The sequence below is a fragment of the Schistocerca nitens genome, chromosome 7, assembly GCF_023898315.1.
Source record: "Schistocerca nitens isolate TAMUIC-IGC-003100 chromosome 7, iqSchNite1.1, whole genome shotgun sequence".
NCBI classification, from domain to species: domain Eukaryota; kingdom Metazoa; phylum Arthropoda; class Insecta; order Orthoptera; family Acrididae; genus Schistocerca; species Schistocerca nitens.
In genome coordinates this window covers 267,396,499-267,422,005 of record NC_064620.1, presented here as the reverse complement: position 1 = coordinate 267,422,005, position 25,507 = coordinate 267,396,499, and the positions used below count along the sequence as shown (strand labels likewise).

The 25,507-nt window shown below is 40.5% G+C and overlaps 1 protein-coding gene across 1 annotated transcript in view; it reads right to left on the bottom strand.

Moving 5' to 3' along the window:
* Positions 1-25,507, bottom strand: part of LOC126195401 (uncharacterized) — a 152,931-nt gene that overhangs the window by 5,313 nt on the left and 122,111 nt on the right. Inside the window, exons 8-12 of the mRNA XM_049933994.1 lie at positions 23,346-23,631; positions 10,663-10,885; positions 10,347-10,529; positions 10,067-10,269; positions 4,388-4,441 (exon numbers count right to left, since the gene is read on the bottom strand). Of these exons, the coding sequence (XP_049789951.1) occupies positions 4,388-4,441; positions 10,067-10,269; positions 10,347-10,529; positions 10,663-10,885; positions 23,346-23,631 (949 nt within the window). The remainder of the gene's footprint in view (positions 1-4,387; positions 4,442-10,066; positions 10,270-10,346; positions 10,530-10,662; positions 10,886-23,345; positions 23,632-25,507) is intronic.

Below are 25,507 nucleotides of genomic sequence, written 5' to 3'. Positions count from 1 at the left end.
TAGTCCCGGATGGTACTGAGTTACGAGGGGAATGCTCCTCTATGGCTGGACTGTGGACTTTGGGCGGTGGTGGGAGACTGGAAAGTGAACCTGGAACCCATAACACACATTGAAACCCTTGCCCTGCAGGAACTTGAGCATCATGCACAACACCACCTCAAAAAGCTCTCCATCCTACTCACTTCCTACTCCCACCTCGGAGTTCCACTGTCCACCACTTCTACAACCACTTCCAAACCTCCCCCACGCACCTCATAGCTGACAAACCCTGTCTCGCAGATCTAGTACATTTACCCCACCCTCCAAAACTCTCTCCCACCACCACACAGAACCCAGAACCTAAACAGACCCACAACACAGTTATTAACCTTTCCTCCAGAAGCCTTAGTCCCACAGAAACATCAGTCCTTTCCATTAGTTAAAGCCCTTATCTCCTTCTCCCGGTCCCTACAGTGGAAACACTTTTTCGCTACCAACCCGACCAATCAGACTCAACCAAAGACCAATATTGAACTTTGCCTAAACTCAGTTCACTCTTCCATTCAACTGTGATCCAACCCCACTGCCTCCAAAACACCCCCTGTTAACTTTCCAGAATTTCTTAACCTCGAACCTTGCCTCAAAATCATTCCCCAAATCTCTCAACATGCAAACTAACCTTACATCCGCAGAAAGAACCGCAGTCCACCATCTAAAACCTGATCCTGACCTTATAATCCTACCTGCTGACGAAGGCTTCACCACCGTTGTTTTGAACTGCAAGGATTATGTGGCAGAAGGACTCTGTCAGATGTCAGATACATCCACCTACAAATCATGCCACAGTGATCCCATTCCAGTAATCCAGCAGGATCTCAAGTCACTACTCAAATCCTTAGGCCCATCCCAGAACCTCTCCTCAGAATCCATGTCTCTACTTACCCCTACCACTCACCACACTCCCGCCTTCTACATGCTTCCTAAAGTACATAAACCCCACCACCCAGGACGCCCCATTGTGGCCGGTTACTGTGCCCCCACTGAGAGAATCTCTGCTCTTGTAGACCAACACCTTCAAACTATTACCCAGAACCTATCCTCCTATATAAAAGATACCAACCATTTCCTCGACTCACTCGCCACAGTTCCTGTCCCTTTACCACACGGTGCCCTGCTCGTCACTATTGATGCCACCTCCCTGTACACTAACATTCCTAATTCCCATGGTCTTACTGCTGTCGAACACTACCTTTCCAAACGCCCTATGGATTCCAAACCAACAACCTTCTTTCTAGTCTCCATGGCCAACTATATTCTCACCCACAATTACTTCTCCTTTGAAGGCATTACCTACAAACAAATCCGTGGTACGGCTATGGGCACCCGCATGGCACCACCCTATGCTAACCTATTCATGGGCCATCTAGAGGAATCCTTCTCAAAAACCCAGAATCCTAAACCCCTCACCTGGTTCAGATTCATTGATGACATCTTTGCTATCTGGATTGAAGGTGAAGACACCTTATTCACATTCCTCAAGAACCTCAACAACTTCTCCCCCATTTGCTTCACCTCGTCCTACTCAACCCAACAAGCTACCTTCCTAGATGTTGACCTTCACCTCAGAGATAGCTACATCAGTACCTCCGTCCATATCAAACCTACTAATCACCAGCAATACCTCCACTTCAACAGCTGCCACCCATTCCATACCAAGAAGTCCCTTCTGTACAGCCTAGCCACCCGTGGTCGTCGCATCTGCAGTGACGAGCAGTCCCTCTCAAAATATACCGAGGGTCTCACTGAAGCCTTCACTGACCGTAATTATCCTCCCATCCTTGTACAAAACCAATCTCCTGTGCCTTATCTTTCCAGTCTCCCACCATCTCCCAAAGTCCCACAGCCTGGCCACAGAGGAGCATTCCCCTCGTAACTCAGTACCATCTGGGACTGGAGCAACTGAATTACATTCTCCGCCAGGGTTACGATTACCTCTCGTCGTGCCCTGAAATGAGAAATGTCCTGCCCACTACCCTTCCCACCCCATCGACCGTGGTATTCCGCCATCCACCAAACCTACACAATATACTCGTCCATCCTTACACAACCCCCAATCCCTTACCTCATGGCTTATACCCCTGTAATAGACCTAGATGCAAGACCTGTCCCATACATCTTCCTGCCACCACCTACCCCAGTCCGGTCACTAACATTACCTATGACATCAAAGGCAGGGCTACCTGTGAAACCAGTCATGTGATCTACAAGCTAAGCTGCAACCACTGTGCTGTATTCTATGTAGGCATGACAATCAACAATCTGTCTGTCTGCATGAACGGCCACCAACAAACTGTGGCCAAAAAACAAGTGGGCCACCCTGTTGCTGAACATGCTGCCAAACATGATATCCCTCATCGTAATGACTGCTTCACAGCCTATGGCATATGGATCCTTGCCACCAACACCAGCTTTTCTGAATTGCGCAGGTGGGAACTTACCCTGCAATACAGCCTACGTTCCCGTAACCCTCCTGACCTCAACCTTCGTTAGTCACTGTCCTCATCCATCCAGCCCCCTCCCTGTTCCCATTCCAGCACTACACAGCCGTCATTTCACCGCCACACCCAGTCTTTTAATTTCTTTTATTTCTCTCCTTTCCGCTACTTACCCCCCCCCCTCCCCCCTCCACACCTCTCCTGCCCTCCGTCTAAACTGCAACACTTGACTGTCCGCCACTCCCACCATACTATCCCCCCCCCCTCCCCACCACAGCCTCCTCCTTACCCCCACCCAGTCGCCATTCCCATCATGCACTGGTGCTGCTGTTCGCAGTGTGGTCTCAGCTCTCTGAGACTGCAGATGTGTGTGCAAGTTGCGTTAGTGTGTGTGTGTGTGTGTGTGTGTGTGTGTGTGTGTGTGTGTGTGTGTGTGTGTGTGCTGCTGACAAAGGCCTTAATGGCCGAAAGCTTTAATTGCGTGAATCTTTTTATTGTGCCTATCACGACTCAGCATCTCCGCTATGTGGTGAGTAGCAACTTTCCTTCTCTGGGATTGTTACATTCCATCCTGGATTTTATATTGTATGTAAGGATTGCTGGTCTTGGAGTAAAGCGCACGCCTGGAATCTGAAATGTTGCAAGATTGAATCTTGGTTGGAGTATGGATTTTTTCAGTCTGCTTTTTACTTAGAATTCACCTCTCAATGACCTGAAGACCATCAGAAACAACACATGGCTTGGATTTCACATTAAACTGTAGGGCCCTTTCTCCTGATTGGATGACTGAATAACTGTTAGCAACATGCAAATCATCAAAGTAGCATCCAATTAAACCACTTTTAATAGGCCAATGAACCATGAAAATTTTTATTGTATATACTTGAAAATACAGCATTCACCTAATTCAAAATGCCTTGTTTTCTTTTTTTACCCCACTTGTAAAATAACAGCAATGAAATAGGATAGCCACCACCCCGGCAGACAGGCACATTTAAAGGTAGACTAAGCTATCAGAGAAAGTCTTCCTTCAGTGTAGAAAACACACACACACATTCATATCTGCGCAACTCTCACACATATGACTATTGAGGACTTTGGTAGCTTAGTCTACTTACTTTCAAATTGCCTGTCTGCCACTAAATACCACATCTACATGGTGAGAGCCAATTTATCCTATTTATTATTATTATCATTCATCATTGGAGGGATGGGACTCATGTGTGCGTGAGGTGTGCTTGCATGTGTGAATGAATATGTATGTGTGTGTGTGTGTGTGTGTGTGTGTGTGTGTGTGTGTGTGTGTGTGTGTTTCCTTTCGCCAAAAGATACTGTGCAACTGTTTTTTCATTGTGCCAATCTACAACTCAACATTTCACTTTAAAGTTAATTTAAATATGGTAATGGTAAATCCTTTGTGGAATATAAATGATTTAGTGGGGTGGTTAGTGTTTAACGTCCCATCGACAACGAGGTCATTAGAGACGGAGCGCAAGCTCGGGTTAGGGAAGGACTGGGAAGGAAATCGGCCGTGCCCTTTCAAAGGAACCATCCCGGCATTTGCCTGGAACGATTTAGGGAAATCACGGAAAACCTAAATCAGGATGGCCGGAGACGGGATTGAACCGTCGTCCTCCCGAATGCGAGTCCAGTGTGCTAAATGATTTAAGGAGTAAAGGTAATAAAACTCACCTAACAGTCGATGTGTTGAGTGGTCACCAGGCATCTAATCAAGATCGAAAACATTGCTAGCTTTTGGATGAAGTTATTACCTTTACTACCTAAATCATTAAGATTACTTTAGAAATATACTCTTTCATGCTTGTTTTCTTTGTCTCAGCACCCTGCTAATTCTTTATTGTCCTGCAATGGAGTATAATTTTTTCCAATGGAGATGCACTGAAAATACTTACTTCACTTCCACTTGGTTCAGGAGGCAGTAAATTTGTAATCGACTTCTGCAGGAGCTGTGAAATAAAATGTCAACAGAGTTTTAAAACTTATTACTATTACAATATAATCATACGCATAAACAAAATCTGTTATTTTATATTGCAATTTACAGGTGGTAAAGAGGTAAAAGGACTTTTAAATCATAAACAAAAAGATATATGCCACAATGTTTTGTTGAAAAAAGCAAGTTGAAAGTATAGCTGTCAACACACTCCAAATTTTCAAGAGAGAGCTACAGATAGATCCAATGTCCACTTTACGACAACCATCTTTAATCTTTATCTGAACTCACCCCAAAACAGATCTTACTCTCACATTGACTGCCTTGTATAAATTTTGATAAATACAACTTACAATATATAAACTAACAAAAGTTATCTAACGTTACTATACACATACTGTTATGTAGTGGATAAGTGGAATTGCAAGTTAAAAGACATGGTTAATTAAACTGTTCAATATAATCAAACAAAAAAAGTACTTACTGATACTATTGCACATAGTTATCACTCAAAATTCTCTGCACTGTAATAGAATATACTATGAAGATTTTTTTCAGGTCTGCTTCAGGACCTTTTAACACTGTGCTGTGTTCCCACTTTTAAACTGAATTTACAAATTTTACATCCCTACAACGTAGGACTCAATATACAGATTGAATAACATCGGGAATAGGCTACAACCCAATGTCCCTTCTCAACCACTGCTTCCCTTTCATGTCCCTCGACTCTTAGAACTGCCATCTGGTTTCCATACAAGTTGTAAATAGCCTTTTGCTCCCTGTATTTTACCCTTGTTACCCTCAGAATTTCAAAGAGAGTATTCCAGTCCACATTGTCAAAAGCTTCCTCTAAGCCTACAAATGCTATAAATGTAGGTTTGCGATTTCTTAGCCTATCTTCTATGATAAGCTGTAGGGTCAGTATTGCGTCGCATGTTCCCACATTTCTCCATAATCCACACTGATCTGCTTCAAGGTCGGCTTCTACCAGTTTTACCATTCTTCCGTAAAGAATTAGTGTTAGTATTTTGACACCACGACTTATTAAACTAATAGTTCGGTAATATTCACACTTGTCAGCACCTGCTTGTTTTGGAACTGGAGTTGCTATATTGTTTTTGAGATCTGAGGGTATTTCGGTTGTTTCATACGTCTGGCTCAACAGATGAAAGAGTTTTGCCATGGCTGGCTCTCCCAAGACTTAACAGAATTTCGTTTACTCCTGGGGCTTTGTTTCGACTTATGTCCTTCAGTGCTCTCTCAAATTCTTCTCGCAATATCATATCTCCCATCTCATCTTCATTTATGACCTCTTCCATTCCCTTAATATCATCCTCAAGTACATCTCCTGGGGTATCTGCCCCAGGCGGCAATTTCAGGGGGCACCAAATTCATATTAAAAAAAAAATACCTTGTTTCAAAGAAAACCTAGCATCCAGCACATGTTGGTCTATCGGCTATTCATATGATTCTGAAACACATTCCTGTTGGTATTTGAATATTTCTGAACACATTCTAAGTTTATATCTGAACACATCATAAGTTGATTTCTGAACGCCTGCATAGTGTATGTGATTTCTCTGCCCGGGGACTCCCAGTAGCATCTAGAAATAAGAAACTTTCCTGAAGATGAAAGGGAATGGAGCTATACGAGCTGAGCCAAATAAAGCTGAATGGTTGAATACCAATTGCTATTTGTTTATATGGTTGAACAGGTATGCAAATGATAAGTGTCTTTACAGTTACTGGTGAAATCCATAGATTCAGACTACCAGAGTGGAAATAAGCTACTAACAGGAATAACAGATAAGAAAGATTACATATTATCTTCTTGGTGTATCCAAGAAAATGAAATTTTGACAGAAAATTTTTGCCAGATAATTGCACTACTAAGGACTAGTTGGACAGTCCCCATTTAGCACTCGCTTAGTTCTATTCTTGGAATAGTGAGGAAACTGTGTTGTATGAACATATAATAATACACAACTGAAGAATTAAACGTGGGATAACTAAACAGGTGATTCTGGCAGGGTTAGTGATTTTAACCAGAGAAAAAGTTTTGACAACTGCAGGAATGGTTACAGAAATAGTGATGACAAGATTGTTTGTTAGAATGAGGAAGGAGAAGAAACGGGGACATCACACAAATTATATGGAAGAATATGGCAACTTCAAAATTTATATAAAAATTTCATACTACTACTACTTTTTAATCTCGTGCTTGAGAATGTGAAACTATTTCCTAACATAAAACTTTTTGTTTGTAGTAGATCTAACAGGCATTTGATATTGGTATTTTATGAATTATATTGTCATGTTATTTATGTAAATAAGGTAGATAAAAATGACCATTTGTGTCAAAACAGTTTTGCTTATTTGGTGTGTGTTACAATGGTAGCAATATTAGAAAGGCCTATTTTGTTTTACCTGGCAGACAGTGACAAAATAGACATAATCAAATCGAGAAACCATACCACTCTTGGGTATTATTTGAGAAAGAACACCTTGTAAAGCTGTAGCAAGATCAGGGAGAAAAAAATTGAAGAAATGTGTACCAGTGTTAATTGTGAGCTTTTCTTTGAGGGGGTAGGATGTCAAACCGGCCGACTGATAGCAGGAGAGGCAACACTGGACATTTTAACTTTCACTATCCTGAATATTGAATATAGGTATGATGGCTTCCATTACAAAGTATACGTGTTTTAATTCCACAGTGACGTGCGATAGAAGAATGCCACATGAAGGGGAGTGGCACTGCACTTTGGCACACTTCAGAAAGATGTGTGCTACAAATTAAAAATTTTTGACGTCCTATCTCAAACGCTGGAGGGGGAGGGCGGGGCAACTCAAAGGGCTACCCATCTGAGGGGAGAGGGGGCGATGGAGAGTTTCCCTTGTGAGGAGTGTGCTACCTTCTAGAGTGATTTATGCCATGCGAACGAGGATAAAAGTCTGCTGCAGTGTGCTACCACCTGGTGGCACTGACATAAACTTGTAGTTGATCAGTAGGGGATAACTGTGCACGCCGTGACTCGTGTTCATAGTTCATCACATCCGTATGTATTTGACCGATAAGGCAATGATGTCACACCAGTTGCGCATGCGGAACAGCTCGTTAAAATGTGCACAACTGAAGATATGCTCGTGACCCTGACACCAAGTTTCACAGAGTCTAGAGGAGTAACAATACACAGCATGGTAGATTTAGTGCCGTGTGTTTCAGATTACTGCATCTATGTAACATTTAACAGCATACAAAGAAAAATAACCAACAAATCCACAAGGTGTCAAAAGGTAAGGTGTTCACATGCTCTTACACAGCAGTCGCCACTGCTGCTTAGCCATTTTGCACTTTCTGTCAATCTCATTTTTTAGAAGTTTGTATTCCCTTTTGCCTTCTTCATTTAGTGCATTTTTATATTTTCTCCTTTTATCAATTAAATTTAATATCTCTTGTGGTACACAAAGATTTCTACTAGGCCTAGTCTTTTTACCTATTTGAACCTCTGCTGCCTTCACAATTTCATCTCTCAAAGCTACCCATTCACCTTCTACTGTATTCCTGTTCTAGTCAACTGTTGCCTAATGCTCCGACTGAAACTGTCAACAAAATGGTTCAAATGGCTCTGAGCACTATGGGACTTAACATCTGTGGTCATCAGTCCCCTAGAACTTACAACTACTTAAACCTAACTAACCTAAGGACATCACACACATCCATGCCCGAGGCAGGATTCAAACCTGCGACCGTAGCAATCGCGCGGTTCCGGACTGAGCGCCTAGAACCGCGAGACCACCGCGGCCGGCAACTGTCAACAACCTCTGGTTCTCTCAGTTTATCCAGGTCCCATCTCCTTAATTTCCTACCTGTTTGCAATTTCTTCAGTTTTAATTTACAGTTCATAACGAACAAATTGTAGTCAGTGTCCACATCTGCCGATGGAAAAGTCTTGCAGCTTAAAATCTAGTTCTGAAATCTCTATCTTACCATTATATAAGTAATTTGAAACCTTCCAGTGTCTCCAAGTCTCTTCCATGTATACAGCCTTCTTTCATGATTCTCAAACCAAATGTTAATTGATGATTAAATTATACTCTGTTCAGAATTCTACCAAGTGGTTTCCTCTTTCATTATTTTTTGCCAGTTCATATTCACCTACTACTTTTCCTTCTCTTCCTTTTCCTGCTATCAAATTCCAGTCCCCCATCACCATTAAATTTCCGTCTCCCTTAATGTGAATAATTTCTTTCATCTCATCATACATTTTTCAACCTCTTCGTCATCTGCAGAGCTAGTCGGCATATAAACTTTTTCTACTGTGGTGGATGTGGGCTTTGTGTCTATTTTGGCTGCAATAATGCATTCACTATGCTGTTCACAGTAGCTTACCTGCACCCCTATTTTCTTATTCATTATTAAACCTACACCTTTATTACACCTATCTGCTCTTGTATTTATAACCCTGTATTCACCTGACCAGAAGTGCTGTTCCCCATGTCACCAACTTCGGTAATTCCCACTATATCTAACTTTAACCTATCCATTTCCCTTAAATTTTCTAACGTAACTGCCGGTTTAAGGGATCAGATCCTTAGAGTGCCAGTTTTGTTTCTCTTGATAGTGAAATCCTCCTGAGTAGCCCTGTTCGGAGATCCAAATGGGGGACTATTTTACCTCTGGAATATTTTACCCAAGATGATACAATCATTTAACCACACATTAGAGCTCATGCCCTTGGGGAAAATTATGTCTGTAGTTCCCCCTTGCTTTCAGCCATTCACAATACCAGCACAGCAAGGTCGTTTTGGTTGATGTTACAAAGCCACATCAGTCAATCATCCAGACTACAGCCCTTACAATTACTGAAAAGGCTGCAGTTACTCTTCAGGAACTACATGTTTGTCTGGCCTCTCAACATATACTCTTATGTTGTGGTTGCTACTGTAGGTACACTTATACTACAGCTATCTGTATCATTGGGGCATGCAAGCCTCCCCACCAATGACAAGGTCCATTGTTCATGGGGGTACAAAACCTTAGTAAGACTATTTCCATCCATCCATCTCCATCATCTGATTTTCCAGTTCTCCCACACTCTCAACTTAAGTCATTCATTTGTGGTGCTTACACTTTGTGGATTTTTAAATGTCACTAGGTAGGTGGGGAGGTTTGTATTTGCAGCAGGTATTACAAATATGAGCAGCTGCTTGCATGCTCAATTGGTTCACAATGTCAGGACAATGTAGCAGTTTCTATGCATGTGTATGCCTCTTCACTCTACAGAAAAACAGCTTAGAATGTTTGGGTCGCTTTCTACATCCTTCCAACCATTGAATGCTCCCATTATTTTAAAAGTGGTGGTATTTATCAAGTCTATTGTTTATATTCTATCCAGAATTTTGTAACACTAATTTCGTACATACCTGATAGATTCCATTTCAGAGAATAGATATTAAAATTACATATTACTTAAGAATCTTTAAATTATTTTTAAAATCATACACATTTTATTTGGCTATTAAAGTAACATCTTTAGTCAGTTAATGAGAAATCAATGAAAAAAGATCTATTCAGATCATGGTAGTAACTTCCGATATGAAACTTAATTATAACAAAAACAGGATTGCAAACAATTACCTTTATTTTAACTTTTGACTCTTCTGATACTTCCACACAAGAAATTTTAACTTCCAGTGACATAGCTGTAATTGTTTCTGTTTCTTTGTTGCATTTTTCACAGTAGAAGCCACCACCATCTATTTCAGATAAAAAATCACTACCGCAAATTTCACACGTTGGCCATGAAAATGCCGTATCCTCATCAACACCAATGACACATCCTGTAAGTGGAAGTATTGCAGTTGTTTACTTTATTATATTTTGAAAGGGACAGATGTGTTGGTGACTAACTACAAACCTGACACTTTCACCAGATCCAGCACTTTAGACATTTTGCTGAAATTCTTTATAAGTGTCTTTTGGGCAGCTATACTTTCCAAGAAATCATCTGGAAATTTGAATGGTAGACCAAAAACAGGATCATCTGCATCCTTTCCGGGCACTGTGAGAATCCGAGTGTATTTGTCAGCAATGAGTTTACCTGAAATATGCCATATAATGGTTTCAGACTTTTAAAAATTGTTTGTCTTTGAACACTAATTTGTCTTTGAACAGTAATTTAACAGAAAAAAGAGATATTACTGTTACTACTTGCAAACAAACACTCCAATTACCTTCAGAAAGGAGAACATTCAGAAGGCAGAGTATAGTAATATTCCCTTTCACAGCCTCTTGAGGTACCACACATGTTGAGAGAACTTTAATAATCACATATGATGAATGATTACCAGCACAATTAGTTACACTGAGTGAAGTATCTGTGCAGTAAAACAGGTTTTCATGTACATAAATTAGCTTTATTATTGCAGAACACCTTTCTTGCATATCCTCAGTCACCTAAAAACAAAAATACATTATATGCTTGCTATTAAAATATTGCTGTAGATAAATAATTTTCAGTACAACACCATATAATTGATATACAGTGACACTCATTCATCCTCACACGTAAGTTCTGCTTCAGAAATTAAAATTAAGAAGTTGGAATGGGGGTGGAGATGGGAGGTGCTGGATGATGAAGGAGCACAAGGGACTACAAATTTAAGGCAAGAAGCCAGTAGCTAAAATGAAGCACAGAATGATGAATGTGTGTAACCAATGACATCTGAATGCCAGAATATGTATGTATTACTACAATGTGAACAATGTCGAGACTTTGAGGATTTTGCTGTACTACTCTGCGAACATCAAACGTATGTAGGCTAATCATAAAGTTTTAATTATCATCCCCCAAAAAGCGAAATTATGTAATTAATTTTTTAACAATATTGTGAAAAGGATAGACTGCTACTCATCATAAAAGTGACACGATGAGTTGCAGGCAGACACAACGGAAAGACTGTTACACATTAAAATTTTGGACAAAACCTTTCTCAGAACAGAAAAAGAGACACACGCATTACACAAGCAAGCACATCTCATGCACATTCCTGATGGGGCCAGAGATAGTGGCTATTTGTGCATGAAGTGTGCTTGCTTGTGTGAGTATGTGGCCGGAGATAGCGGTCATGTATCGTGAGGCGTGCTTGCTTGTGTGAATATGTGTGTTTCTCTTCTCCTTTCTGAAGAAGGCTTTGTCTGAAAGCTCAGTGTGTAACAGTCTTTTCATTGTGCCTATCTGCAACTCAACATGTCATCTATACGGTGTGTAGCAATCTAACCTTTTCACATTACTATTGATATTCCAATCTGGAATTCCCATTTTCTCATTTTAATTAGTTTTCTGTTGTTTGCAGGTACATATCTGCAGTTGTGTTACACACAGAAATCCCTGTACCATAGTACACCAGTAGAGAAGACAAAACAAAATGGTGCAATCCCAATTTAAAGTGGAGTACAGTGCAGTAATTCAATTCTCATATTTTAAGAGGATCAACTGTTTCAACTATTCATATTGAGTTGGTGTAAGTGCACTGAAACAATGCATCATAATACAATGCAGTGATAAAGTGGTGCTGTTGGTTCCAATGTGATCAAACATACCTGAATTATAAAGAACATAGTGGTCATGGGTCAGTTTTCAACAATCTCCATGGCACTCTGAACAGAGCAATGGTTGCCACCCACTGGATTCCATGATGGCTCATAGTGTCATCAACTGAAAGCCTTGCAACAGGCCACTGAGCCACACATGATTATGATAATAATAATAACAATAATAATAATAATTATTATTATTATTATTTCTTTCTTTTCTCAGACGTTATGTCTGGTCAAAAATGGAAAGTGACGCGGACCTTGATCAAGCGTGACTTCCTTTTAACTGTACGGTATATGTTATATTGCATTTAGGAACTTTCGGGTAATTGAACATGTATCAATAATTACGGATTTCTGTAGTTGTATATATAAGTTTGGATGTAGCTGTATTGCATTGATGTACTGGTGGATATTGTGTGGTATGACACCTGTAGTTGATAGTATAATTGGTATAATGTCAACTTTATCCTGATGCCACATGTCCTTGACTTCCTCAGCCAGTTGGATGTATTTTTCAATTTTTTCTCCTGTTTTCTTTTGTATATTTGTTGTATTGGGTATGGATATTTCGATTAGTTGTGTTAATTTCTTCCTTTTATTGGTGAATATGATGTCAGGTTTGTTATGTGGTGTTGGTTTACCTGTTATAATGGTTCTGTTCCAGTATAATTTGTATTCATCATTCTCCAGTACATTTTGTGGTGCATACTTGTATGTGGGAACGTGTTGTTTTATAAGTTTATGTTGTAAGGCAAGCTGTTGATGTATTATTTTTGCTACATTGTCATGTCTTCTGGGGTATTCTGCATTTGCTAGTATTGTACATCCGCTTGTGATGTGATCTACTGTTTCTATTTGTTGTTTGCAAAGTCTGCATTTATCAAATGGCTCTGAGCACTATGCGACTTAACTTCTGAGGTTATCAGTCGCCTAGAACTTAGAACTAATTAAACCTAACTAACCTAAGGACATCACACACATCCATGCCCAAGGCAGGATTCGAACCTGCGACCGTAGCGGTCGCTCGGTTCCAGACTGTAGCGCCTAGAACCGCACGGCCACTATGGCCGGCTCTGCATTTATCTGTTGTGGTATTGGGATCTTTAATAATATGCTTGCTTATTATTATTATTGTTATTATTATTATTATTATTATTATATTTGTTGCTTCCCTAAATTATCAATTGGTATCATAAGCCAGTCGCAGTTCTTCATTGAACAGTTATCGCAAAATAATCAATCAAGAATAAAAAATAAAAGAGAGAGAGAGAGAGAGAGAGAGAGAGAGATCACAACAGACAAGTGTGGAAATTGCAACAGAATAGCGAGAGAAGGTTGGCAGGCTTTATTCATGCTGGATACTGTAAAGCAACTAGCTTGTATGAAGATGTATCTAGCTTTACCACTGCAGCAGTTGTGACTATCGCTCCACAATTACAGAGAAAGAGCAGCTAATCTTTAAACTAAAAGCTGATCTGACTGTGGCAAAAGCAAATAAGAACTACAGTAAAATTAGAAATAATGTAGATGACTGGACTGTGGTAGACACTGCCAGATCAGGCAAGGAGTTCAAGTCTCAAATCTTGAATCTAGAGATCTCCAACAGCTTCACTGCTCTGGAAACTGTGCACAAAGGTCTGCAGGCAATGAAAGGAATTCAGGTAAACACTAACAAGACAGAGGAACAAGTGCAAGACAAGGTAATAATAAATAATACTAATAAAGTAATATTAGGGTTAAAGAGAGACCATGAAGGTCCTCCTCCTGGCAAATAGTTATGGGAGGGGAAAAGTCTCAATTAGTACAGAGCTCTTCAGCTTGTGAATATGAAGTAATAAGTATTGTAAGACAAGTGCAGGACCCAGCAATGTCAGCAGTGATTCAAGATCTCTGGGGAAAGATATCTGTAAAGATTATTAAGTGATTATTGGAGGTGCTGAGCACAGTTTGGACTTTAACCTCAACTATGCAACTGAGGGTGGCATTTGGCATTAGTAGACATGGTCCTCACACAAAAGTGAAAAGTTTGCGCTCTCTGAACGAATATGACAAGACCAGATGGAGCTTTCTGTTGAATGCACAGCTTCAAGAGTTGCTCAACAGAGTGGGTTGACCACAAAAGGGTATGACTGATGTGTTCCTCTTCACACTGTGATACCCACACAGTACGTTTTGCATCTGAAGGTTTGTGGAAATAGGTTACTTGCACAACTAAGTTCCAGAAAAATTCATTGTAACTAGGGCACTGTGATTTACATTTTTAATAAGCCCTGTTTTGGGTAAATGTTTCTAAATCACAGAGGCACTGAACAAATATACACATAATGTCTTTCCTTCTCATCCCGTACGGTAAGTCTCCCCCGACCCTTGGTTCTGGGTGACTTGTCCAAAATCTACACCTTTTCCTAGACCTCTCCAGTCCTTTTCCTTCTCTTCTTCCTTCCCCTTCAACCCTTCTGCCTGAAGAAGGAGCCACTGGCTCTGAAAGCTTGCCAATTACAACAGCCTTTTATGTGTGTGTTCTGCCACCACTTGGTGAGTAGATTTTTTATCTAGCCAATTAAATAATTTTGTCAATAGCTGATTGTTTTCATTGTTATATATAAAACATGGTTCTATTAGACTTGCTCAGACAGGATTCCAATACTTCATCAACAGCCTTCATTTTTCCCGTACTGTGTTGAAGAGATCAAAAAAACCATTAGATCATAAAAGGCAGTAAGTCTTCTGGTTGTGGTATCTCAGCAAGTACTAAGGTCTTGCACTGACTTGGTAGGAACCCCTTTGAATTACCTTTGTAATCAGTTCACAAGTCAAACTGTACTTCCTGAATGACTGAAGTATGCAGCACCGGCACCCATTCATAAAACTAGAGAAAAGCAACTCTAATTTTAGACCCATCTTCCTCCTTCCCAAGAAGTCGAAATTTTTTGAGAGGCTAGCTTCTAACATACTATTTCAGAAACTTTTCGAGAATAACCTTTAGTAAAATGCTCTACTTGTCTTCCATAAAGGCTTTTCTAATCAAAAAGCAATGTGTGATTTCACTAACTCAGTTTTAGTACAAGTACACACAAGATTACCTACTTGGTATTTGCTGTGACCTTAACAAGGTTTTTCATTGTGAAGATCACAACATTCTATTAGCAAAATGTCATTAATTGTGGGATACCTTCTAATACCATGTTGGACCTCTTTTGCCAAGCATAGTGCAGCAACTCAATGTGACATGAACTCAACAAGTTGTTGGAAGTCACCTGCAGAAATATTGAGCCATGTTGCCTCCACAGCCATTCATAAATGTGAAAGTGTTGCCAGTGCAGGATTTTGTGTACAAACTGACTTCTTGATTATGCCCCATAAACATTCAATGGGATTCATGTTGGGTGACCTGGGTGGCCAAATCATTGACTCAAATTGTCCAGAATATTCTTCAGACCAATCATGAACAATTGTGGCTTGGTGACATGGCACACTGTCAGTCATAAAAATTCTATCATTGTCTGGGAACATAAAGTCTACGAATGACCATTTCCAGTCAATGATCAGTTCAGTTCGACCAGAGGACCCGGTCCATTACATACAACTGCAGCCCATATCATTGTGGAGCCATCACCATCTTGCACAGTGCCTTGTTGACAATATGGGCCCATGGCTTTGTGGGATCTGCGTCACACTCAAACCCTTCCATCAGCTCCTAATAACTAAAATAAGGACTCATTTGACCAGGCCACAGTTTTCCATTTGTCTAGGGTCCAATCAATGTGGTCACGAGCGCAGGAGAGGCACTGCAGGTGATGTGCTGTTAGGAAAGGCACTCACATAGGTCACTTGCTGCCACAGCCCATTAATGCCAAATTTCGGGTCACTGTTATAACAGTTATGTCCATTGCACATCCCACATTTGATTTTTGTGGTTATTTTATGCAGCGTTGCTTGTCTGTTAGCACTGACAACTCTACGCAAAGGCCACTGCTCTCCGTCACTAAGTGAAGGCCATCAGCCACTGCACTGTCCGTGGCAATGCCAGAGTTTAGCATTCTCGGCATACTCTTGACACTGTGGATCTCAGAATACTGAATTACCTAATGTCCCACATATCTGGCACCAACTATCATTCCATGTTCGAAGGCTGCTAATTGCTGTCGTCTGACCATAATCACAACAGAAACTGTTTCACATGAATGATCTGAGTACAAATGACAGTTCCCCCAATGTATTACCCTTTTATATCTTGTTTAAGTTATACTACTGCTGTCTGTGTATGTGCACATTGTGTCCCATAACTTTTGTCACCTGAGCATAAAATGATATGGCATTAAAAGCATCCACTGCACAAATGGAGTCATATCTTAACAACAAAAAACAAAGGGCCACAACTGCAGATTATATGACAGGAATAACATTAAATTTAGAGAAGGGTAACATTACATATTACATTCCACAAGGTTCAGTGTTTTATCCATTTCTGTTCTTGGTCTACTTAAATGATTTACCTGAGCCATTAGAAGACTCTTCAGAAACTGTAATCTTTGTTGATAAATCAAATGCATCAATAAAGGACCCAAACATACGCATACCAGAATCGGCCAAGAGAACAGTGCTCCAATCTCATGACTGATTCACAACCCACAGCTTAATCCTTAATGTTACAAAAACAAATGTTATAAAATGTACAGGTCACCCAACCAATTCAGGGAAAGGTGTGAATTCTTATTGTTATTTCCGAATTTCTTCCATTTAAATTTTTGTTTGTAATGTTCAAGTACAATTCACTTTGGCCTATATGCTGAGTAGGCTCGTCACCTCAGCAAAGGTTGTTTGTTCCTATGAACCGTGCTGACCAACAAGCCACTTTGCACCACATTTGAACAGTCAATATGAAGCATGAGGGAGAAGTCATGTGTTGTCTGCCAGTTGTTGCCGGAGTATCGACTGAGACTGGACGCTCTCTCTGGCACTGGCTTTCATCTTGCTATGATGCGAACTCTCAACTCCAAATCCAACTCCAACTCCCTCCCCACGCCTCCTCCCTTATATTTTCGGACTTTGTGCCACCACAAAACCAAACATCTTTGCACGGCATCCTTGACTGGCTCAGGTCCCCAGGGGCCAACTCAGAAGCACCATATGTATTCTGTTACCAAGAATACAAACAGCAGGTTTCCCATTACATCTGTTATTACAAAACTCTCTTCAGATGCCTGTGTCCTTGCCTACCCTGGCCATAGGCCACTATGGCACTGAAAAGAAATTCCAAACAAATAAAAATGACTTAGTGGTACCTAAAGTACGGTACAATGGTTATACAATGGATGAGGCTCTATGTGTGAAGTTCCTAGGCATCTAGACAGATAATAAATTGTGGTGGTACTGGCACGTAGATAAATTAACCAAAAAGCTCAATTCTGCTGCTTTGCTGTTATAAATTTCTTACTGTATTGACGTGTAGGCTGGATTGCTACTATACTTTACATATATTCATTCAACACTGTTCTATGGCGTAATCTTCTGAGGTATTGGAGCTAAAACAAAAAAAAAGGGTATTTATTTTACAGACACATACACTCTTGAGCTCAGACGGCAGCTGTGCATGACTGGTATGTGGCAGGTCAATAACTGATGATCATTCAGAAGCCACTTCAATGGCTTATAGATTCTTACTCTTAGTTGCCAACACATGTCCTCTCTATGGGACTTTGTGGTTAATTTAATAACAAGAGTGAATTTAGGAAGAACACTAAGTTCAGAAGCAAGTTTTATACTCTAGTTGCCAGCAAACATCAGGCAGGTAACAGAAAATCCTTAAATATTAAATTAGACACTACCCCTCCAATTTCTCATAATATTTGGAGTCAGGTATGTAAAAGTCTTTGACTTTGATAGGTCTTGACTTTGTCAATATATAGATAGTGGTCTGCTTTGTCTGAAGTATTAGACACTAACAGCTATTGATTAATTAAGGAGAAGAAGCAGTGGCCACATTCGAAGCAGCCGATTTTTTACCTGCCATACACACACTGCACTGCAAAACTTAAAAATTATATACATAAAGTAACATAATATACTAAGTATATGGTGGAAATGAATGAAATTATGTCGGCATGTTACCAGATGTCTCCCAGTTGTGCACAGAAAATTGGATGACACATGGTGTGAGTTTAGTGTGACTATAGGGACAAATGGGGTTGGCTCACAGCAAGTGGCTGTTGAGGGAACAGGAAAAGATAATGTGTGTCAACCAGCAAACAGTTATGATGCACTTGGGTGGTGTTCTTCATTACAACATGTAGATGACTTCATACAGGGAATAAACATTGGGAAACTGGGAGAAGCATGAAGAGTGACAAGTGTAGCCTAGGAGTTTGGTAGTGTGCTCACAGCATTGTTTCATACACATAGGGAGTGTTCCAAACAACGGCACTTGCAACCCACATGAGATGAGATGATCGACCAAGGTCAACTACAGCAACGGATGACTGCTACATTGTGCAACAGGCAAGAAGGAACCCACAACAAACAGTGGGTGCAATTGCAACCAGCTTTAACAGGACTGCAAGGCATACAATCCCACACTCCACAGAGGCACAGCAACTGCATGTTGGCAGCACTGTTTGCAATTGTGCCAAAAGCATAGGAACCAGACCAATGAGAGCTGGGGTTACTTGTTCTTCTTGCATGAGAACAGATTCAGTCTGAGTAGTGATTCTGTATGTACCCTCATATGGCGAGATGTGGCCTCATACGGTGAGAGGTGGGAACACATAATGCACCCAGGAACATTGTTGAACATGAGTGTTTTGGTTGTTGAGGTATTATGGTGTGGGGAGGCATAATGTTGCAAGGGTGTACTGATCTTCAAATCTTTGAACACAGTACACTCATCAGTCAACATTATTGCAAAAATGTACTTCTTCCCCACATGTCTTTTTTCGGGCTGCATTCAGCCCTAACATCATTTTTTTGGATGACAGTCACATCTGCATCAAACAGTGCAAGTGGAGGAGTTCTTGGAATGAGAGGATATGCAGTGAATGGACTGGCCAGCATGTTCCCCCAGCTTAAATCCAATCAAGCACAAGTAGGTTGCATAGGGGAGACGTATTGCAACTTGTCTGCATGCACCAATGACCATTGTGCAACTCACACACACAACTGCAGTCTCTGGCACTGAAGCCGCACTGCGAGCAACAGCACCCGTGCATGATGGGATTGGCGACTGGGTGGGGGTAAGGAAGAGGTTGGGGTGGGGCGGCGGGGGAGGGATAGTAGGGTTGGGGTGAGGGACAGTAAAGTGCTGCTGGGGAGAGTGCAGGGACGAGGTGGAGAGAGGGTAGGGTAACTATATGCAGTCGGGAGGTTAAAGGTGAGGGGGTGGGAGTGGATATAGAGAGAAGTAAAAAGACTGTGTGCAATGGTTTAGTGCTGGAATGGGAACAGGGACAGGGCTGGATGGGTGAGGATAATGACTAACGAAGTCGAGGCTAGGAGGGTTACAGGAATGTAGGATATATTGCAGGGAAAGTTCCCACCTGCACAATTCAGAAAAGTTGGTGTTGGTGGGAAGGATGAATATGTTACAGGCTGTGAAGCAGTCATTGAAATGAAGAATGTCATTTTGGGCAGCATGTTCAGCTAAAGGGTGGTCCACTTATTTGGTGATTGGCAACTTTCCTTTTCATAATATTGTTACTATAATATCAGTTTGTGTACGTTAGTTAGCACTAGTGATACTTTTGTGTTAGTATTCTTTAAAAATGTAGTCTGTAGTGATTGTTTCCGCCTGCTAATACGTTAACTCATTCTTTATCCTTGAAGACTCTTTTTTCATGATGGAATTTGTGGAACACAATGTATGAATGAATGAAAGAGTGACTGAATAGCAAGCAAGTTATGGGGCCACTCAGACCAAGATCAAATCTGTGTCTCTGGTACAGTAGCCCGCTTGAACTTTGATTGAGCCACAGTTTACCATGTTCATTTAGGCTGCTGCCTTAGTGATTCAACATCTCTACTTCCATGAACATCTCCACTCTCAAAAAATAAAAATGGTTTGAACTTGAAAGATCCCAAAATAATGTGCACATTTCACAAACAAATGACATAAATGACTTTATCTTTAATACGAGCTAGATAACAACACTACAAAAAGAATAGTACGAGTAAAGGAAAAAATATCAAATCCAATAGCAGAAAATGCTTATAAAATGCTGATAGCCACCCCACCCTCAAAATAAATAAATAAATAAAATGAAGAATAGGAGGAGGAGGAGGAGTAGGAGCCCAAGCGCCGTGCCACTAACGAAGGGATTGCCTTTGGTGACATCTTTTGCAATAACGACTGCACGAATCAACGGTATCTTGTAAGGAAAGAAAGAGCAGCAGATGCTGCTGAGGACTCTCCCTCGAGCTCTTATTCGTCATGGCGTTCAGGCAGTCAAGGGTGCTGTCAATTGTTGCACACGAATGCGAAATACCTGCAGTGTGCGTTTCCGCAAAGTGATTTTTACGCCACAATGGCGATCGTCCTACAAGTTATATCAAATGTGGAGGGCAGAGCGTAGCAGTTTCTGTGGTGTAGCAGTTATAACGTCTGCCTAACACGCACAAGGTCCCCGGTTCGATTGTGGGTGGAAACAGGTTTTCGTCGCACTCAGCAAGACACTTGCTACGATCTCTACTGTGACCATTTAAATCAACTCCAAACGTTCCACCAGCAGGGTGCACATGGCTCAAATGAAACTGTTTCAGAACTGGTTGTTGGATTTTAGCGCTGACTTGGAGGCCTGGAAGTGCGTGAAACAGCCGCCGCCATGCGATTTGTTACCACACCGTTGTACAAAACGCAAGGGCTCGTCCGGGATTTGAACCCGGGACCTCCTGCACCCGAAGCAGGAATCATAACCCTAGACTAGGAATTACAGAGTACTTTCCTAATATACATAAAGTAATCACTCCAAGTGTGGCATGAATTTTTCACTGCAAGCAGCATAGCATTAAACAGTACAGGAATTTGACAAAAATATGGAAACATTGTGAGAAATGCATGCTTCAACATAAATGTGGATGCTAGCCAAGACTGCAGATAGCACTCTTGTACTTGACCATAAATGGCACATGTGTAATGTCCTCAATATGCTGCAAGGGTCAGTCACAGTCAGAAAAGTGTTCTGCCTAGTTGTGAGTGCATTATGCTGGAGCTGTGTATGCAGTCCTAAAGCGTCAACTGCACACCGATCAGCATAGTGCCATGAAACGGCATTGAGAAGGCGCTGACCCACGTGCCGAAAGAAAGAGTGGGCAGCACCACACTTCCAGGAAGACAGAGTTCAGCATCCCCTGTAAATGCTGATTTAACCAGTAACCCACTGATGGTCAGGCCCACTTCAGTCGCAGACTTCAAGAGTGTCAGTACTGAGTAATATGAAGATGTTACTTAGCCTGCGTTTTGTGAGTAGTAATAGTGAGTAATGCAACTGTATGTAGGAGGCACAGGAAGCAAGTTGTGTTTATTTTCTTTTTAGAAATGAAGAGGTATATTACCCAGCATGTGATTTGTACAGATCATTTTGGATTTCTGCCACCGGCCATTAAGCTGCTCTTCTTCCTTGTTTCTGTCGGAGCTGACTCCTACAGTAGCCAACACAACACTAAGCGAATTTCAATGTGGGCAAATTGTCAGTGCTTGTATGGTTGGTGCTTTCATAACCAAGGTAGCAGAAGCATTTGGTGTTTCAAGAGGTATCATATTGAAGATTTACAAAAACAAAAGATGTACAAAAACCAGGTGGCAGTTATAAGAGTCGAGGGGCACGAAAGGGAAGCAATGGTTGAGAAGGGACACAGGGTTGTAGCCTATCCCCGATGTTATTCAATCTGTATATTGAACACGCAGTAAAGGAAACAAAAGAAAAATTTGGAGTAGGAATTAAGATCCATGGAGAAGCAATAAAAAATTTGACGTTTGCCGATGACATTGTAATTATGTCAGTGACACATGAATGAAATGGGCAATGTCTTGAAAGGAGGATGTAAGATGAACATCAACAAAAACAAAATGGAATGTAGGCAAATTAAATTAGGTGATGCTGAGGAAATTAGATTAAGAAATGAGATACTTAAAGTAGTAGATGAGTTTTGCTATTGGGGGAGCAAAATAACTGATGATGGCCAAAGTAGAGAGGATATAAAATTAGACTGGCAATGGCAAGAAAAGCATTTCTGAAGAAGAGAAATTTGTTAATATTGAGTATAGATTTAAGTGTCAGGAAGTCTTTTGTGAAAGTATTTGTATGGAGTGTAGCCATCTATGGATGTGAAACATGGATGATAAACAGTTTAAACAAGAAGGGAATAGAAGCTTTCGAAATGTGGTGCTACAGAAAAATTCTGAAGATTAGATGGGTAGATCACGTAACTAATGAGGAGGTATTGAATAGAATTGGGGCGAAAAGGAGTTTGTGGCACAACTTGACTAGAAGAAGGGATCGCTTGGTAGGACATGTTCTGAGGCATCAAGAGATCACCAATTTAGTATTGGAGGGAAGCATGGGGGGTAAAAATGGTAGATGGAGACCAAGAGATGAATACAGTAAGCAGATTCAGAAGGATGTAGGTTGCAGTAGGTACTGGGAGATGAAGAAGCTTGCACAGGATAGAGTAGCATGGAGAGCTGCATCATACAAGTATCTGGACTCAAAACTACAGCAACATTGGTGAAATATCTTTAAATGTAAAATATTTTAGGCTACAAATAACTGTGGTATACTCTTTGCTAAAGATTCAGAGAAAAATGGAAATGTATAGATTCTAATGATGTTCAGTGCAGAAGGGAGTAGGTAAAAAAGCATTTTATTGCTTCAGATATTGAAGATATACTTGAAGTGTATGCTACTGAACTACAAAAAGGGTTACACAGAAATCATTATTATGAACTCATACAGTTCCTTGTAAAATTTGTCAGGGACACACTGGCAAGAAATTAAAACTATGATTTCCTGGTGCGGTGCACACAGCAAGGCAAATGGCAAGAGCAATATGTTCTTATTTAGCTGTGTGTGGACAATGAGAAGATTTAAGAGACATTTGACTGTCCATAGCAATGATTTATATGAAACCATGGTTCTTTTGCAATACAGCTGTCAAAGATTCTCAATATTAAATGCGTTTTTTCCCTATCTGCACAGTCAACAAATAAGAGTAATGGGTGATTTCTGCAGAAAATCATATTCTTCTTTTATGTATTTCTAATCTGGAACACTCTGAAGACAATTAAGTTAATAGTGTTATAATATATAGTATCTGAAATATAACTAACTTTTCTTAGGATATCAGTAATATACTGAAAGCTATCCACAAGAAGGCTAATTGTCTCTGTTTCCATGGAAGTACAGCTCCACTCCTCAGATAAAGGTGAAAAAGTGTATAGTATTGACTGGTTGTTGGTAGTATCTGTACTAATACTCAAACTCCCATTGTCATCTGTATTAGCATCAATCTCAAACCTTATAGTTAATTCTGGTGTCTGGCCATTCGTTTTACAAAATAGTTTACAGAATGAAGGCGTTTTCCTCACATGCAGTAAAGTCCACAATCCTGAAGACCTTTAAAAATAAAAACAAGTAAAAAAATTAGCAAATGTGAGAATTTTGTAACAAAGTACATATAATTTTAATACAGTAGCTTACAATTATTTTACAGACACAAGAAAATGTAATAATATGAGTACACATTTTAAAATTATCAGAATAACAACCATATAACTGGTTCAAAATTTATGATAATTTATTAATTTGTATTGGATGAATGACAGGAAACATATTTTTCTTCATAAATTCAACCCATTCTCCTTTGGATGTGCAGGGTTACATAACCCTCTTTCCAGAACACAATAAGGAATCACTGTGAACAGGCAATAACACCAACACACTTGCAACCAGTATCTTGACTAAAGTGTGCTGTTGTGTAAATCTTCAACTGTGTTGTGACAAGGAAATCACCGAACAATTTGTCCTGCTTACAGGATCTAATGTTTGGAAGAGTTGTGTTCTGCACCACAGTGACCAGCAAACTTTTAACTATATTAATTACATTCTTGAAATTAAGAATATGTATTGCTCCCTTAAGGATTTAAACCAAAAAGACAAGATTGATGATAGAATCTTCATCTTATCGTGCAGCACACAATTTTCTGTATCAAACCAACACTCAGGTATTGAAGATTCCTGCACAAAAGGTTGGTATGCATCTCACTGCTTCTGAACTGCAGGTCATGTGCCACCAATGAACAGCTTACAAGCTCTAGCATTTACTCACATCTCTAGGTACCGGTAACAAACATATCCAATGTGAACACTGAGAGTAGCCGTTTTCCTGCACTACTGACCAGAACTATTCAAGCAGAAGCCTCAATAAAAGGTTGTGTGAGTTACACACTGAAATATCATGGCAAACCCAAAAGTTATAAATGTTAAGATGATTTTAATATTTATAATTATACAGATGTGGAGGCCTTGGTTCAAATTTTCTTGCACTATCACCAAATACTACCTCAAATTTTTGCATATTTTAAGTGTTCTGTTAAAAATTAGAAGTTTATACACCAGTACCTAAGTCTTACATCAAATTTCAATTTATGACATGACTACACATAAGTTATCATTAGCCGGGAAGTGGAGCAACTTGTAAGTATAATAGTATCTGAACTGACCCAATAAAACATGTTCAACAGAAACATTTTCATTGTGCCCACAACCAAGTGTGCACTATGGGTTTCTTCCTGTAGGCCATGTTGATAAGACAGTGACAAACACAAGTGATGCACCCAATATGTATTCCAATGTGTACAGATCAGGCATGTCTGCTGTCAAGGCACCAATGTGATTTCACTATAATGCTCCTTAAACTGACCTTGTAACACGAATAGTTATCCTGCTACAAGATGTCATCGCCTTAGGGGGAGATTTCAAGCATGAAGTGCTGCAGATGGTCCACAATAATGTTCATATAGTTCACCCTATTTCTGTCCATCTTTTTCTCCGCCCTCCCTCTTTGTCCATCTACTCCCCCAACCTCTGTTTACATCCCCTCTTGCCACTCTCTCTCCCTACACATTCCCTCCTGCCCCCCCCCCCCTCTCTCCCTATCCATCCCCTCCTGTCAGCTTCTCTCTCCATCTCAACCTTCCCCCAGGCCTGTCCAACAGATGTGTAGCCCTTGTGAAAGAGGTTGAGAAAGCAGGCTAGTACTACTCCTACAACACACCTCTCGTGCAGCACAACATAGATGCCAAGGGCTTGTAAACTATTTTTTGTCCCATGTCGTGTAGGCTGCCATGCACTGCTGACCGATAAAGCAGGCAGATACTACTCCAACATAACACGTCTGTTGTGCTGAGCATCCTACACTTTGGGTATGGAGAAACCATTTCTTGCCCCTGATGTGTAGGTTGTTCTGCAAAGCAGGTCGATAAGACACAGG